This window comes from Suillus clintonianus (assembly GCF_016758775.1).
Source record: "Suillus clintonianus strain FC179 chromosome Unknown DEU56scaffold_18, whole genome shotgun sequence".
Lineage (NCBI taxonomy): Eukaryota > Fungi > Basidiomycota > Agaricomycetes > Boletales > Suillaceae > Suillus > Suillus clintonianus.
This window is the reverse complement of record NW_024539242.1, coordinates 409,242-425,673: the sequence shown is the minus strand read 5'-3', so window position 1 is coordinate 425,673 and position 16,432 is coordinate 409,242. Positions and strand designations below refer to the sequence as shown.

The window sequence follows — 16,432 nt, the reverse complement described above, 5'->3', positions numbered from 1 at the left end:
GGATGTGATGTCGGGGAACATGAAGGTGGCCTCGGTAATATCGAATGGGAGCAGAGGCTCGACCCCATGAGCCATGAAGTAGGGAGAATGGCCAGTGGCTTTGCGAGTCGTAACACGGTCAGCCCAGAATACATGAGGAGCAAAGACGGGCCACTGTGTGATGTCACCTTCGCATGCTTTCACAAGGGAATCTCGAATGGTTCGATGTGAACATTCGACTATCCCGTTCGCGCGCGAGTTGTAGGCCGAGATCCGAATATGATGGATGTGGTATCTCTGTGCAAGCCAATCCAGCGCTGCGACAAATGGAGTTCCGTTATCGGTTACAATCTCTTCTACTGCACCCCATATGCAAAGGACTTCTTCAAAAAGGAAGGCCCCGAGCGTTCGACCAGTCTCAGACTTAAGCATGCGGAATTCGGGCCAAGCGCTGAGGGAGCATCGAGCTTGAACAATATAAGAGTATCCATGTGAGGTTGGCATGTGCATGGAGTCCGTATATACTTTGCTGAAGAGGGGCGCGGGAACAGCGACTGTTGGTGGAATGACAACTTTCTCAATGGAACGGAGCTGACATTGATGGCAAGTTTTGATGTACCAGGCGAGATCTTTGTCCAATGTGGGCCACCAGAATCTATCAGCGAGGGCCCGTCGCGTGGGGTAGACACCTTTGTGGCCTAGACGATCATGCATCTCGCACAGAATTTGAAGACGGTTAGCACCAAAGAGAACTATTTGGTGGCGTCCCGCTGAGTCCTTACGCCAGAGTTTGTCACCACGGACAAAGTAGCGAGATGCTTGTTTGAGAATGCGGGAACGTTGAGCCTCAGAGATGCCTGTGGGGAGGTTGAGTGACTTGAGATAACTTTTTATGCTGAGGAGTTCATCGTCACGAGCGTGGGAAGCATCATTTGAGGGAGCGTCAGGATCAGAGCAGTGTGTGATGTCTGCGATTTGCAGTACAAGACCACCTCCCATCATCATGTCCTGACGCTCACTGTCTAGCGTGTTTGCAACCCATAAACTGCAGCCGAGTACTTCGTCAATCCAATCTTCTATTTCTGCTGAGTCTTCGTCACTTTCATCTTCAAGAGCTCGTGGTCGTCTTGACAAGCCGTCAGGTCCAGCATGCTTCGCTCCCGGGACATGTTTGAGCGTGAAGTCGAAAGTCGTTATCCCGGCAATCCAACGGTTCATGGCTGCATTTGGTTGAATATCTGGGTTGTTGATCATCCCTCGGATGTATTTTGCATCGACTTCGACGGTGAGTTGCTTGAGACCAATTAACCAGACTTTGGCGGCTTTCAATGCTCGGAAGAGACCATATAACTCGATCTTCGCCTGGGAATAGCGAGATTCTCGCTCGTTCCAGGTTATCGAGCCGAAACGAGAGGGACGTCGTTTTCCGTCATCGTCGACCTGAAGCAGAATCCACCCGCAGGCAATATAGGACGAGTCCACGGCTAAAATAACTTCATTAGATGAGCTGTAGTCGATCGGACGAATGGCCGGAGAGTGAATAATAGCAGTCTTGAGCTCATTCATGGCATTTTGAGCCTCTTGAGTCCACTCGAAGGGAACATTGCAGCGAGTGAGGTTGGTGAGAGGACGGGCAATTCTTGCATAGTCCTGGATCCAATTACGGATCGTGCCAGCCGTTCCTAAGAATCCTCGTACTTCCGTTCTAGAGGTGCAAGGAGGCCAGTTCTGAATCTTCGATACCTTCGACTCGTCCGGCTCCCGTCCTTGATAAGTGCACTTCTGTCCCACTACAATTACTTCGGGCACACAAATAAACAGCTTCTTGGCTGAAACCATAGCACCGGCATGTTTGAGCCGATGAAGGACACGATTCGTGTCGAGGCAGTGCTCCCATACAAAATGTCGGACGTTTGAATTGTCGGTGAGAGTCTCATGTCCTCCATCTGGAAGTTCGTATCGTGTGCGAGAGCCGAGAACATTAATATCATCTTGAAAGTTCAGTGCTACGTCTGTTTCGTGCTGGAGGATAAAAGCCACATCATTCTGGAATACTGCTGGAGAGTCCGTCCACCCTTGGGGAAGCACTGTAAGACGAAATGTGCCGAGTGGGGTCTGAAACGTGGTGATGTCCTGTGAATCTTCGGCAAGAGCTCGGTGATCAAAGCCAACAAATAAGTCCATCATGGTATATATTCCTCGTCCCGCAGATTGTTCAGCAAAGTGCTCGACATAGGGGAGTGTAGCGGCATCTTTCACAGTGACGGAGTTGAGCTGCTGGAGATCGTGAACAATGCGGACGGCTCCGCTCTTCTTCGCCACACAAAACCATCGAGACTGGTACGAGCTATTCGAAGGTTCGTACACGCCGGAGGCAATTTTTGACTGGATGAGCTTGATGACTTCGTCCTTGATACCCGGGGGAATAGGGGGTTGTCGGTGAGCCCATGGTGTGTGTTCAATTGTTGGAATTACGACCGGTGGAAAATATTCATCTCGGAATCTTCCCTTCTCAGACTCATCCCATGCTAAAGCTGTTTCATTGTTCATTAGCACTTGAGCTGCAAGTTTCTGCTCGTCAGGCAGAAGAAACTTATTCTGAAAGATTCCCAATTCGTCCATACGTTCTTGTGTGAGTCGTTGCCCTGGTGTGAAGTCTGGGGGGTTCGGGGAGAGAGCAGGAAGAGTAAGAAGAGGGTCTTCGGGTATGTGTCGAACGATTCAGGCATGAGAAGGCATAGTTGTGGCCACGGGCTTGACTTTGTTAGCAACCCTTTTGTAGGCGAAAACGTGTCGCACTGGATCGATGTCGTAGGAATTCCGCAGGAGGTGGTCGTCTAATGAGGTTTCTCTGAGGGTGGAGATAGGAATAGGTACTACGGGTGGTATTTCTGCAGAGGAAAGATCTACGATATGTGCCGTGGTAAGTGCGAAGGTACCATTAGGATGTGGCCAAGGGCGAGGTGACGTGGCTATTGTTCTGATATTCGTGCTGTTGGTTGGATCGCACAGGGTCACATGGACGGTATCGGTATCTTCTGTCTTGGACAATCGCACCAGGCGTTGCCAAGGTCGTCCGAGGAGAAGACGATACGGGGCATCAGGGACAACGTAGGCATGAGCCCACGTTTTGATTCCATCGACTTCGATCTCGAGCATTTCCACACAGCCAGCCATATCTTGTGACCCACCATTTGCAGTTTGCATTCGCATTCTTATATTCGCGTTGATTGGAGCCTTGCTTTTCCGCCACGTGTCTTCGCGGATGACGACAATTTCAGACCCTTCATCGAGTAGGCCGAGTTCTGAGTGGACTCCGTTTAGTGTAACCCGGAGTTCGCGCAGTGGTGTTGCATGTTCTATGAGAGGTGGGGAGTTGGTAGCGAGTGCATTGGCAGATAACGCAGACGTGGGGGCAGGAACTCGGTGAGTGCGACAATGTTCCACTGTTTCCTTGCGAAGGTCGGGGCTAATCGCCAACAAGTCCAATATCGTGAGGTGCGGGACCATCATGTTCAGAATACTGTCATAGATACGTTTTGCAGCTTCGGGGCTAGCAGCCTTAGACTCGTAAGAGAAGGCAGGGCCCTTCTTTGCATCCGTGGTTAGTGGTCCGGGCACATTATTGATGGAAGGGTTTTGACTACGAGCGCATGACGAGGATGGTGGAGACGGAGTGGTACGTCCTTGCGCAAGTGTGGCCTCTGAGGTATTGATTGCCTTAGCCTTCGAACGCGTGATTGCTAAGACTTCTGCCGACTGTTCGTCCTCTTCTTCTTCCACAGTGACTACGACAGCATGGTTTTCGACGACCGGAGTACATTGCAGAAAATAGGTCTCCGTGAGGAATGCATTCGAAGTTTTTGCTGCAGGGACGTGTGGGGTAGAATCACGCTGGAATTTGTCTACTGGGGTGGCCAGGTTTGCGCCTGTCGCGGGGGTGCTCGATGGGACGGAACTTCCGTATCGTTCGTCTATTGCTTGTCTGATGGTGCCATTGGGTCCTCGTCTAATACGTGAGTGGTCTGGAAACAAGAAATAATTATTTTCCCTAATTACACGTCCTGCGCGCATATATTTAGCAGCCATAGGGCAATTTCGGATAAGGTGAGCCAGCCCACAAAAATAGCACGATGAGTCGGAGTGAGTATTTGTTGAATGATTCTGAGCGTGAGGAAGTGGAGCATAGGTAGGGGTCGAGGCACCAAGCTGTCGTGTACGAGGGGGAGCCCAGGCTTGGGCTGCTTGTGGGGCGAGGCAGACCAACCGGGTGTAACATCCTGAATAGGCAACGTCAGCGATGTCGAGCGAATGCATCTTCCTCCCGAGTTCCTCGACTTCGTCTATGGTAGATTTGACAGGCTGTTGGGGTGCGAACATTACACGCCTAGTTTGAACTTCCCGTTTGGCATCCTTTTTGTCATCCTCGTCGTCTGAGTCCCATGACTGTAGTACAGTGGGCTTGGGTTTGGTTGGAGCAGCAGCGGAGCGAGAATCTCGTATCGAGCGTAGTCGAGTAGCAATAGGATCATTTAAGTCTGCGTTGAATGCATCGTCTGAGAACACGAAGCGGCCAGCCTTGAGTACCTGCTCGAAGTTCGTGGCTTCAGTGCGAGAGTAGCTTGTATCTTGAAGCTCGAGCCGTCTGTCAATGGCACAACGAGTAGCGGGAGGGAGCCCTTGCCAGAAGTAGTGGTCCCGTTCACGCGTAGTGATCTTACTATTGCTGACCAGCCAATGTGCAACTGGGCGAAATTGCCTATAGTACTGAAGGAGTTCTGTTTCCGTGGAAATGTCGTTTTCGGCGCTGCTGAGGACGATGCGTTCGAGATCTCTAATGGAATAGCGTAGTCCTTTTTCTGCGCCCGGGTATTGTTCGAGTATACTGGCCTTGAGAACGCCAAAGTCTTTGCTTTCATAGCCGGTGAGAGTGACCCAGAAGCGTTTCGTAGGTTGATCCACATATCTGACGAGTAGTTTGCACTGTTCCGCGCTGGTGAGTCCACATGCCTGGGCTAAATCTTCGAAAAGCTCAAAGAAGTCTAGCAGTTCAGAGGTTTCGCCGTTAAACGACGGGGCTTTGTTGGAAGTGGGCCCTGGCATGGCGTTCATCCCCTTGGAGGTGGACATACTGGTGGTTGGCGCTGGTTGAGGTGCAATCAGTTGTGTAGTGGGTGCGGATGGGGTAGCAGTAGACGGGGTGGTGTTTCCAGAGAAGATCGCGGGCCTGAGCGTAAACGTGGGCTGGACGGATTCGAGGCTGGGAGCAAAAACAAAGGTTTTGGGTGGTGGAGCGATGCTCGACACGGTGGTTTCGACGATGGGTGTGAGAGGAGATACGAGATGCGGAGTCAGTTCTTCTTCGTCGATACTGACACGGAAACGGATTGGTGAATGGACTATAGGTTCGGGGGTCTCAACAGACGAGGACTCTTCGGCTCTAGTTGCAGAACGGGTGATGTGCTTCTTGGTAGGAGCGGGAGTACGGGATCGTTTTGGAGCCAGATCAGTTATCGGGGTGGTGCGCTTGAAAGGAATTTGCGCGTTGGGATGGTAGTATTTTGAAATATTGGTGATCGGGAAGGGTTCGAAGATCAATTCTAAGGGAGTAATCAGACGATCAGCGAATGATCGATCAAATCAAACTCAAAAGGCGGGGGCGATCAAATCAATTCCCCTCGCAGTGGGCTCCAATATGTAAGGCTGGATACTGCTGTGTTCGAAGGGGAATTTAGTAGATACGACAATATAATGATGCGTTGATTTGAATAGACTTTCGGACCGGCTGAGTGACTTGCTTTCGATAACGGGAGTGAATTGACTGGTGTTCGATATGATACATGCGGGTATTTATACGATGGGAAACAAGAGAGTACGTGAAGGTGCTATCAAAGCACGAGTGGCTCGAAGGGAAGGATAAAACGAAGGGTAAAAGGGAAAAACGTAGTGTGGAACCAGTCGATAAAGGGATGGTTGTGGTAGGTACGAAAACGGGAACAAAGGGATTGTCGTAAATGTCAAAGTCCGGGTTTTAGCGAGCGTCCAGCGTCAGCGCCGCAGTATTCCTTACAGATGTGCTGGGGGTGGTTTGATCAGCGCCAGCGTTGGAAGCATGTTGAGTATCAGACAACTTCGCAGCCTCTGCTGCACGAAAGGCATTGATAGCCTTGGTTTGTGATGGGAAAGCCGCCTTCTCAGAATGTTGGAGAAGGGTGGCGGTAGGCTTGGTTCGGTGGACCGGCCGTGCACGACATTCATCGTTGCTGTCTGTGTGGACAGTTCCAACCATCAGAGACAAGTGGTGAGAGGTGGATATAAAAAATAAAAATTACCATCACAAATGCACGCCTTTTGTCTGAAAACATATGTGATGGTTGTCGCCAAGCTTGCGACTTGAAGTCACAAGAAACTTGCAAAGGAGGGCAGATTACTGAAAATGACGAGTGCACTATCTGCCAACACTGTGGCAAGTGAGTTGTGTCGAGCTTGAAAAGAATGTCTGCAACTCACTGTGATTCTGACACATGTTACCACATGAACATGCACACGATGTAAGTGATCGAAAAGCTAAAATGAGACAGAAGTCAGATTCTCGATCGACAATCGTCAAAGAGTTTGAGCAGGCACACTATAAGCCGCGGCCTGAGCCGGAGGCTTTGGCTTTTCATATTCCCAGGCCAGGCCAAAGCCGTCACCAGGCCGTGACTTTGGCTCGGCTCGGCTTGGCCTATTCAGGCCCGGCTTGGCCTGGCCCACGGCCTGAAACCGGGCCGTGTACATCACTAGTGCCAAATTGTATATATTGTACCATAACACTTGCACAACACAATCATTCAAAAAAATAAAAGACATAGAACTACTCATTGACAATCCAAGACCATTTTGTTTCTATAGATCAAAATGATCCATGATAATTTGCATGTGCTAGCTCAAAAGCACAAATGCTAGGTGAGCACGGTTAGGTTTTCTGTACAGATTATCTTTTGCAAATATCTTTCAAAGTCCGTTATAATTAATCTAAATATTCTGCATTATTTTGCCTACGGTCCCGGATAGTCACCCAATCAAAGACGTAGTCCAGACGGTTACGAGTAGAGCCTCGGGATACCCACACAGACATGGACTCAAATTCGATACAACCACCTCATATACCAATCACTGTCTTCACTGGATTTCTCGGCGCAGGAAAGACCTCCATCATTTTGTCGCTACTTCCGCTACTTCCAAAAGATTATAAAGTGGTTTTACTCAAGAATGAGTTCGGAGACGTCCAAGGTGTGCATAACTTGCTGTGTTCGTGGGTTGGAGGGAATATATAATACCTTTCACAGTGGATAGCCAGTTGGCGAAACAGTCCAGTTTGGCTGCTGTCAGTGAGATTTTGAACGGGTGCATGTGTGTCTACACTTCGTCATCATCGCACTGCACTTCCTAATCGAACACATCGCATCTAGGTGCTGCGTACTCGTCGGTCAGATGGAAACAGCCCTTCTCGAGATCCGAGGTACTTACAGTCCGACATAACTTAACCCTCAAAGCACTCACATATATCAGACAAATACCGCCCTGACCGAATAATCATTGAATGCTCGTAAGTTCATTCAAATCCCACTAGTTATTCACTCACTCGTCATGGAGTCAGAGGATCCGCTTTTCCTGCCACACTGGCGTTCCAGATCCGCGAGCTTGAGCGACAGACAAACAACGACCTTCGACTTGACGCGATCGTCACCGTCATCGATGCCGAGAACTTCACGGGGTACGAAGATACGTCTCCCACGGCCAAGATGCAGGCAAGCTACTCGGATATCATCCTTATCGTAAGTGCCTTGCTCATGATAATAAGGCGATCTTATTCAAGTGCCTAGAACAAGCACGAGCACGTCGATGAACACGCCCTAGACATACTGATCGATAATCTTAATACCTTGAATCTCGACACTCCTAAGATCAAATGTAATGGCCGTCACGGCGTTGACCCAAATGTTCTCTTTGGCATCGACTCCAAGCTCTTCAAAAATTCAATTCCCCAAGGTATCGAAGATCACCACGACGAAGTGAAGACACTCACGGCATATCGGGGATTCCTGCCGACGTGCCACAGCCATGAACACCACGACAGAGAAGCATGTATCTCGCGTACGGAGGTTGATGTTGACAGGCGTATGCTCGAGAGTGCACTCGCCTCTCTAAACAAGGAGAGCGTTTGGCGAGTCAAGGGATTTGTCCGCTTAGATTCTGCGATTTGGATCCTGAACTGGGCATTTGGTCGGTATGACCTCACATTATCGAAGGGAGATATATCTTTTATGCGAGATGCGTCCATAAGGCTCACCATCATGGGAGACAAATACGAGTTGGATCGCAAACCGATTCCGGTGGCGGTCAAAAAGTTTTGTGCCGATCTCCAGGCTCAAGTGATGTAATACATAGATTGATTCAGATTACGTATGTCATACCGCACGTGTTTAATTGAAATATCCGACGAGGAGATAAGATTGGAGAACGTTTTCTTGAGCAGTTTCTCACTGCATCACACATGTTTCCAAGACCATGAGCGATGATGTTTTCCTATGTCTTTTCGACAGGTCGGTCAGTCTAAGTTACACTAGGACAAGCAAAACTAACAGCGCAACCGTAGCATCCTCCTTGTTTCATTTCCGGGCCACAGACAATGTACCTATCCACCCAAAACATATCGCGTGGTCATCACAAGCATATCCATCAGCACAAAAACAAAAATCTTGCGACACTCTAAAATCCTCGCCGAGTAGCGATAGATTTTACACCCAAGAAATGCTTCAAGTACTTTCCAGCGACGACTTGTATTGCATTCTAGGTGTTTCTAGGTCCCCAACAATCGACAAAGTGACCATAAGACGCGCCTATCTTTCTCGAAGCAGGGCTTGCCACCCAGAGTATGTTCCTCGTCAGTTCTAGTGGCGTCTCATTTTCACTTGTACTCAGCAAATTTCCCGGAAATCCCGACGCGACGTCTGCCTTCCAAAAAGTCTCCGTTGCATACGATGTCCTCAGCAATCCAACCTCGAAACGCACTTACGACTCCCGTCCTGCACACTCACACCCCAATTATGACTTCTTTGCCCAGTCCTCGCCCCATGCAGACGAAACATTGAAAGGCGTCCTCTTGAGCGTATTCAGTGAATTTCTTGAAGGCGATTTCGAGATGATACGCACATTGCTCAGTAAGCACACGCCTGCATGCGTGTATCACATGCTCACGTCTCTACCTTCAGGGGCTATTGGTGACCTAAACCCATCACTTGAATTGGGTGACGACGGTATAAACTCTGTTCTTTCGGTCCTCCTGACTGTTCGCGAACGCGTCTTGAGTGAATTACCTGTCATATAACGTATAATTGATCTCACGCCATCAACAAATAGCCTGTCGCGCCTGCGTCGTTGCCCTCCATGGCGAGCTCTGTCGCGCCCTCGAGATACAAAGCGCTTTCCGCCAGCTTCCCTACTTCGATATCGCCGGCAGATCCCGGCTCACTATCCAACTCACACGCATTACTATCTTCTTACCTGTCACTCTCGAAAATGCCATGCAGGCTCAGTACACCAATCCCACCTCTGCTCATCCTACCCACCACGACCGTGACAAGGATGACACAAATAAATTCGCACTTTTGCCCCGGCGTGTCGTTCTTCTCATCAGGGGCATCGACGTGGTTCTGGACCGCATGGAACGGATTCTCGGATAGACTTTGCATTCTGCAAACACTATTTTACTGACAGTTATATCTGCGTGTTTCATCTTTTTTTTGATATTGTATCCGAAAGGTGACCATCCCTTTCTCCCCGCTGATCTGCGCATAGACTACTTCTATAGAACACGCCTGACGTTCCGCCCCATGTATGTACTCATACCACATGCCATTAATATTGAAATGATCAAACCAATCATCCTACAACGCGTAATCATACATTCTCCCACATATTACTGTTCAAACATGAGGATAATATAAGTGAATTTCGGACTTGACTAGACGAGAATGATAGAACAACGACGAAAACGAAAACGAAAGGGAAGAAAGGCTCGAATCAAAACGTAACATTTGAACAAAAAACCATTTTTAGGTTCATAAAAAGGAATAAGAATCTCAAAGGAGAGCCTCATTAGAACTGTCCTCAGCGCCAAAGAACGCGCAAAAGCTGAGAGACGGAGAAGAAAACGAACAAACACAATACATGGATAAGGTGATTAACCTTGATGTGCGAACGACATAGACATGGCTCTGTGAAGAGTTCAGTAACGGCCGGTAGAAATACAGCACCAACGACTGACGACGTCCATACACACCTGATTACCATGAGCGGATCTCTTCAAGCATGTATGAGTCCGACGACTGCTGGCACCCGTATGTCCCATTTGGCTGCGCCGCCGCCGCCAGCAGGTGACTATAACTCTGTGGGTCCTGACCAGCGTCTCCACTGGTAGCTCCGGCGTCGCTGTGAGGGCCAGAAACAGTACCCGGGGTAGCGGTCATCAGATTCTCCGGGTAGAACGGGTAGAACAGCCCAGTGGGCACTTCTGCGAGTTTGTCCTGCGTAGTACCATTACCCATAGATCCTTGAAGCCCTTTGACGGGGTTCGTGCTTACAGTGGCACCACGCGGAAGCGGTCCGTAAACACCGGGCCCGACACCGCCATTTGAGTAGGGTGGGTGTGACATCGTGGGAGTCCCCGGATGCACGCGCAATTGCTGTTGAGCACTAAGCGCTGGCGATGATAACATCCCCGGTGAATCTGTCTCCCAATCGAGCTCTGAAAGCAAGACAGGGTCTTTGGTGGGTCCAACTGCTCGGAGGTTGACGTTTAGGACCTTCTCAGCGAGCTTGGAAATTAGAGGGTGCCCGCCATTCAAGTCCTTTCGTTCCCAACGCCAACGAAAGCGTGGGAGCATGTCAAGGGCCATCCAAACGTCTTCAATCATCACCTGGCGTGAGAGGCGCTCGCAGTGAGACATGTGGCCATACAGGATGACCATTGCTGCGATATGGAGTGGGATGGGAGAAACGAAAAAAGCGATATCGGGGAAACGAATGAGCTGATTGTGGACGATGATGATGTTGTGTGACGTGACGATCGCTTTAATATCGTGAATGAATCATCAAACAATGGCAAGTGGCACATGCTAAAAACATACCATCGACGAGTGCCTTCGAACGGTGGTTGTAGTCGAGTTCCTTAAGACTGAACAAGGCACGAAGAAGTAAGATCCTCGATATACCAAATTTGAGCAATGTCAGTCCCTGGTCCTCTGTAATGTCCTGGACTAGCTTCTGTCGCCTCTCCAAAGGCCAGTCTTCAGTTCCCCCAAAGTACCACTTGTAGCTATCGGGGAGCTGTCTCCTGAACTCAAGCATGCTCTTGATGATCCTCGACGCATGCCGCATGATTGTATCAGCACTCTGCCGTGAAGGAGCATATAGGGAATTGATGATGTCTGCCTGTATTTCGGCGATGGGGTGAGAAAGAAGGAAGTGTTCGGAGAAATCAGCATTCTGGCCCTTGAGTCCGTGTGTGGGGCGAGGCGTATTGGAGTCATAGGGAGCGATGGCAAGTGGGCGTCCGAGAAGAATGGAAGTGCCTCGGTCATGCACCATGACATTGCCCCAAAGCCGGATACGTAGCTGACACTCTTCATCTGTGAAAGTGTTGGGTTGCGCCGTGGGATCATGATGCAGACCAAGTTCGATTGAAAGGCGGACAAGACTTCCAACCAAGCGCCAAAGGGAGCGGCCTTGTCGCTGATAATCGACAACGGAATTAAAACCTGTCAGGGAAAGTTAGAATGGACATACCTCGGTGTACAGATACCAATGCAACAAGAGCAGTGCTTGAAGACTGGAGATCGTGACACGTAAGTGAGGCTTGACGGCCAGTGCACGCTCGAAAAATTCATCATGCTCGGGCCATACAGTAGGAAGCAGCTTCTTGGTATTGATCGGACTATCGCTGGGCGTCTTTTTGTCCTTGTCCATGATACTCCCTTGGTGATTCAACTCGCTCAACGTCCCGAGTGCCAGAATGAGGTACATGCTGCAGATAAAGCCAAGATCATGTTGAACATTCTCCCCGTCGTAAAGCGCGTTTAACTTGTGCTCGAAGTCTGACCGGAAGAAAACAGGGCGATGGACGTTGAGGTGGTTGAAGTAAACATCAACGATCTTGTTCGTCAACGAGCGATCCTTGGGCATCCATAACGTCAGTGTGGAGGTAGATATCGTAGAAGAGACACCGGCATTGCTGGTTGCCACAGAGATAGAAATCCATTTTGTAAGATCACGGGGCATTGATTGTTCGGTGATGCCGCGGTCACGCCCCGATGATAAGCCATTTGAGCCAACTGCAAGATCTTCCTTGTCACCAGAACCCAGGTGACTGTCGTTCACGATGAGAGGGTGAACACCGAAGCTCTTGGCCAGTGCCTATCAGTGAAAATAAATGATGAGTGCGCTGAACGTCGCACACACAAAAAAAACCGACCCTCGTAGTTGACATATCCAGAGATTGCGGATCTTGACCTTTGACTTCTGTATTAGCTGTAGCAGCTGTAACTGGAGGCGGGACTGGATGTGGCTGCTGTGGCTGTGGCTGTGGCTGTTGTTGTACCTGGGGCAGGGACTGCATATGCTGTGGAGGGGGAGGGGGAGGGGGAAACCCAGGATGAATGGGTCCGAAAGCGCCAGGGGGTCCTGGCATCGGCATATGTGATGGGTACCCATGCGGCATAGGCACCCCGTAAGGGTATGCGGGGTGAACGAAAGGAGGCCCGTAAATCGCTCCGGGAGGAGGGCCACTTGGTTGCTGTGGGAATTGTGGACTCTGTTGAGCGAATTCAGGGGCGGGATGACCGTCGACCTCGATGCCCTCCCTACGACATATCTCGTCGAGGTTGGCCATACTGAAATCAGGAATATGACGTTTCAAGAGAGCATCGCATTGAGCGATCTGGCGCTCGATGAACTCTGTGTGGCCTCTAAGAGTAAGGGTCTGCCTATGTCTGTCCTCCTGCTGGCAAGGGACACCGGCAGTCGCGCATGCTGTACATTTAGGATGTTTCGAGTCGCACTATAGAATTCATCGCTGTGTCAGAAGAGAAGCTGAACAGGCAGACGGAGATTTGCGGTCGGTGTCTACCGACGGGACTTGCCTTAATTTTCTTGCTCCTGCATCGTGCGCAAGCCTCATGGGAGCGTCTGAGCCGTCTTGGTTCGGACGGTGAGCCAGCGTCATCAGAATTTGTGTCCGCCTTTCGTCCTCTCTTCTTGGAGGTTGTCGGCGCCTGTTGCTGATGAGGCTGATTAGGCTGTTGAAGCTGCTGCTGCTGTTGATTTGGGTCCATATGGAGAGCTGAATGAAGAGACGATGGCACGAGATTGAGGTCAGTGTGCGGAGGCAGGATGTGAGTCATCTTGCTCGCTGTGCTGGGCGATGAGCAGGGCCTGTGGACACCTGTCGTTCGTTGTTCAGCACGAGCTCAGCGCGCTAAGTACTTGGCTAATCATCCTCCGTGCTTTGTGGAAAATGCCATAATATTCCCACGTACTTAGCTAAGTAGTGTGTGTCATATTCCATAGTGTGTGGCACAGCGTGCTCTCATCGTTCGTCGGCACCATGCCCTCACCTTCATCGCTCAGAAACATGCACCACCAAAATGCATCAGCCTACACTCTTGCCACCGTTCATCCTGATGATCCTGAAATTATGGAGTTTGCAGACGATACAGCTCCCCTCCTTGCGCCAGATTCTGACACAGGCTCAACTTATGGAGCCACTCCTGCACATTTGCAGGCACCCCATACATCCTCCCCAAGATTATTACTCAAGGCCGCAATCAGGATGGCAGCCGTGTTTATACTCAGTACGATCCTCCTGGGTGGAACTCTTTGGCTGACTCTTCCCACCCTTGACGAGTATGTCCCCAGAACTTCCTTCTTGTTTAGCATATCTTATCGAATAGCAGAGTCGACCGGCCGTCACTCCGTATACCGAAATCGTTTGCTCAACTACAGGCTCTCAATGCCATTTTGAAAAAATACCGCGACATCTACCCGTTCCGTATCGTGATATGTTATGCTATAACATATTTATTGTGAGGTCTGCTCTTCTATGATGTTGACCATCTGACATTTCCCGTAGCCTACAAGCTTTTTCTCTCCCTGGATCGATGTATCTATCTATACTTGGTGGAGCGGTATGGGGTGTACCACGCGCACTTCCGCTTGCTTGTACATGTGTTGCTACTGGTGCAACTTTGTGCTACCTCATCAGTGCTGCGTTTGGCCCTGCACTTCTCACCGTACCGAAGTGGAAAGCCCGTCTAGACAAGTGGTCGGACAAGATACGCGCACAGAAAGACAACATCATTTCCTTTTTAATCGTCCTCCGCATTGCTCCCCTCCCTCCGCACTGGGTTGTCAACGTAATTTGTCCCCACGTCGGCATTGGCGTCGTGCCCTTCTGGATCAGTACATGGCTGGGTATCTTCGGCGTAACTGTCATTCACACGACGATTGGAGGTGGTCTAGATGAGATGACATCTGCTGCGGATTTCCATCTCATTTCGTGGCGCAACTTCTTCCTATTATCCGCAGTGGTGGTGGGCGTCCTCATACCGGTGGGTTTACGCTACTATTTCAAGCGCGAGATTGCTTCCGTGGTCGACGTGGAGCAAGGAGGGTTGGAAGAAGAGCTGTTTGAAGAGAGCGAGGATCACATCCTGGCGGTGGGTCCAAGAGCTCGAGTGAAGAAAACGAGAGCAGCACCATTGGTCGAGCTTTCTGACGAAGAGACCGATGTATACTCTGAAGACGAAGACGATGTGATTCTAGAAGCAGGGCCAGCAATTGTTATCAAGGCATCCGAGGAGCCCGCGCAACAAGGTGGTAGCAGTAGACGTATTGACTTCCTATAGCATGATGACGTGCTTGCTTGTGTGTATTGGTATTTCTACCATTTTCTCACCATGCCTTCTGCTAATCACAATCGGTAGTATATTTAGATTGTATCTGGACTGTACAAGTAATATGTATACATGTGCCATTATCCGCTTGCCAGCCGAATCGCTGCGTCTAGAATTCATGTGAGGCCCAATATTTTGAAGTGTTTCAACACTGTCGTGACATAGCAGCTTGCGATGCACCGCTGTATGGATGCACCATATTACCACCAGTTTCTCCCAATACGAGCTTCTGATGTCCAGGCGAGTACAGTTCCCCGGGTTAACAGTGGCATGTAGATGCTCCAAGTTTCTATTGACTGGCCTAGGTACGTCCAATGTTATTTTTCAAGAAGTACACCTTTGCTGAGCTCACCTGGCGTTGTCATGCTCATCGCCTCATGGATGAATGAATGCTGCAATGCAGGTGCGCGTTGCGCGTTGCGCGTCCCGGGGGACCGAATCTGGCCTGAAATATACGATGTCAGTCCAAAACGGTCAGTTCAACAAGCGGAAGGAACTTGCTCGATCGCGGCATTGCATATACGTGGTGTCAAGAACCCACGAACTGGAAGCTTGCAAACCTCGCTGCCTACGTTCCCCCTCTGCCTAACAAGGCATGTCTTGATCCTGCTATGCTATTTTTTGCAAGAACAGTGGAATGGAGTTGACCATGAAGATCGTGATGCCAGATCTACATTCATATGATTGACCCACACCAAACTGCGTTAATGCAGTCGGGCAACTTTAAATTTGGGATGGTAGTACACTTGTGTTTACACACACTTGAAGTTCATCCTGGGGCGTAGTTGGAACATGACTAGTAGGGTGACACCCCCCTACAAATCGCAAGTTCTCTAATTTAGGCGATTTAAACCGCTGATCGCGGCAGGGCGCTGTAGGTCTCATACCCCTGTGATGAGACGGCATGACAGGAGTATATAGCTTGTCCCTGCATTTCTCTAGCGACAAATGCTACATACAAAGGCCCTGAAGTGAAGATTATCACAGACGTGCTAGGCGCAACTATACCGTATTCGGCAGGGATACCCCAAGCACTCGTGCGGCAAAACCTCGGGCGCCTTGGAGCCTCATTGCAGGGACTGAAATAACAGTTTATTTCGGAACTTGACGATTGTCCAGGCATCTAGAGTAAACGCCGGAGTGTTCTCCATAGTTGTCGGGTTAAGCACCGATATGGTCAAGCTCGAGACGTTGCAATGCATAGCCAGGCTGGCATGCAGTTCGATGGCACGGTGCCAACAGGCCAAACCGGCCGAAAACAAGAGTCTAATGCAAGACTAACCTGTAGACATAGTTGATATCATATTCAATTCCAGTGAACGCAGCTCAATATCCAGTTTTGAAGCGATTCCCAACCCGAAGCGACTTGTGGAGGCACGAGGACCGAGACAAGACCGCTCTCGACAGGAATCCGTGCGTGGAAAGGGAGAGATGATTAATTAGTAGCAGACCACAAA

The 16,432-nt window shown here is 49.9% G+C and overlaps 4 protein-coding genes across 4 annotated transcripts; 3 read left to right on the top strand and 1 right to left on the bottom strand.

Annotated features, from left to right (window-relative positions):
- Positions 1 to 6,838: 6,838 nt before the first annotated feature.
- On the top strand, positions 6,839 to 8,483 carry DEU56DRAFT_854009 (CobW/HypB/UreG, nucleotide-binding domain-containing protein). The gene is made up of 7 exons (XM_041355230.1): positions 6,839 to 6,927; positions 6,982 to 7,254; positions 7,311 to 7,374; positions 7,434 to 7,483; positions 7,534 to 7,570; positions 7,622 to 7,799; positions 7,848 to 8,483. Exons 2-7 carry the CDS (start codon positions 7,098 to 7,100, stop codon positions 8,403 to 8,405), a joined length of 1,044 nt encoding a protein of 347 aa, XP_041211073.1. The 5' UTR covers positions 6,839 to 6,927; positions 6,982 to 7,097; the 3' UTR covers positions 8,406 to 8,483.
- DEU56DRAFT_789655 (DnaJ domain-containing protein) lies at positions 8,484 to 9,906 on the top strand. Its single transcript, XM_041352562.1, has 5 exons — positions 8,484 to 8,567; positions 8,621 to 8,897; positions 8,947 to 9,185; positions 9,237 to 9,332; positions 9,385 to 9,906. Exons 1-5 carry the CDS (start codon positions 8,540 to 8,542, stop codon positions 9,705 to 9,707), a joined length of 963 nt encoding a protein of 320 aa, XP_041211072.1. The 5' UTR covers positions 8,484 to 8,539; the 3' UTR covers positions 9,708 to 9,906.
- On the bottom strand, positions 9,907 to 13,564 carry DEU56DRAFT_789649 (fungal-specific transcription factor domain-containing protein). The gene is made up of 6 exons (XM_041352561.1): positions 13,164 to 13,564; positions 12,497 to 13,081; positions 11,812 to 12,438; positions 11,154 to 11,757; positions 10,307 to 11,095; positions 9,907 to 10,241 (listed from the first exon to the last, which is right to left on the bottom strand). The coding sequence occupies exons 1-5, from the start codon at positions 13,422 to 13,424 to the stop codon at positions 10,311 to 10,313; spliced, it is 2,862 nt and encodes a 953-aa protein (XP_041211071.1). The 5' UTR covers positions 13,425 to 13,564; the 3' UTR covers positions 9,907 to 10,241; positions 10,307 to 10,310.
- Positions 13,565 to 15,094, top strand: DEU56DRAFT_789647 (uncharacterized protein). The gene is made up of 3 exons (XM_041352560.1): positions 13,565 to 13,926; positions 13,977 to 14,105; positions 14,153 to 15,094. The coding sequence occupies exons 1-3, from the start codon at positions 13,628 to 13,630 to the stop codon at positions 14,925 to 14,927; spliced, it is 1,203 nt and encodes a 400-aa protein (XP_041211070.1). The 5' UTR covers positions 13,565 to 13,627; the 3' UTR covers positions 14,928 to 15,094.
- Positions 15,095 to 16,432: the final 1,338 nt, after the last annotated feature.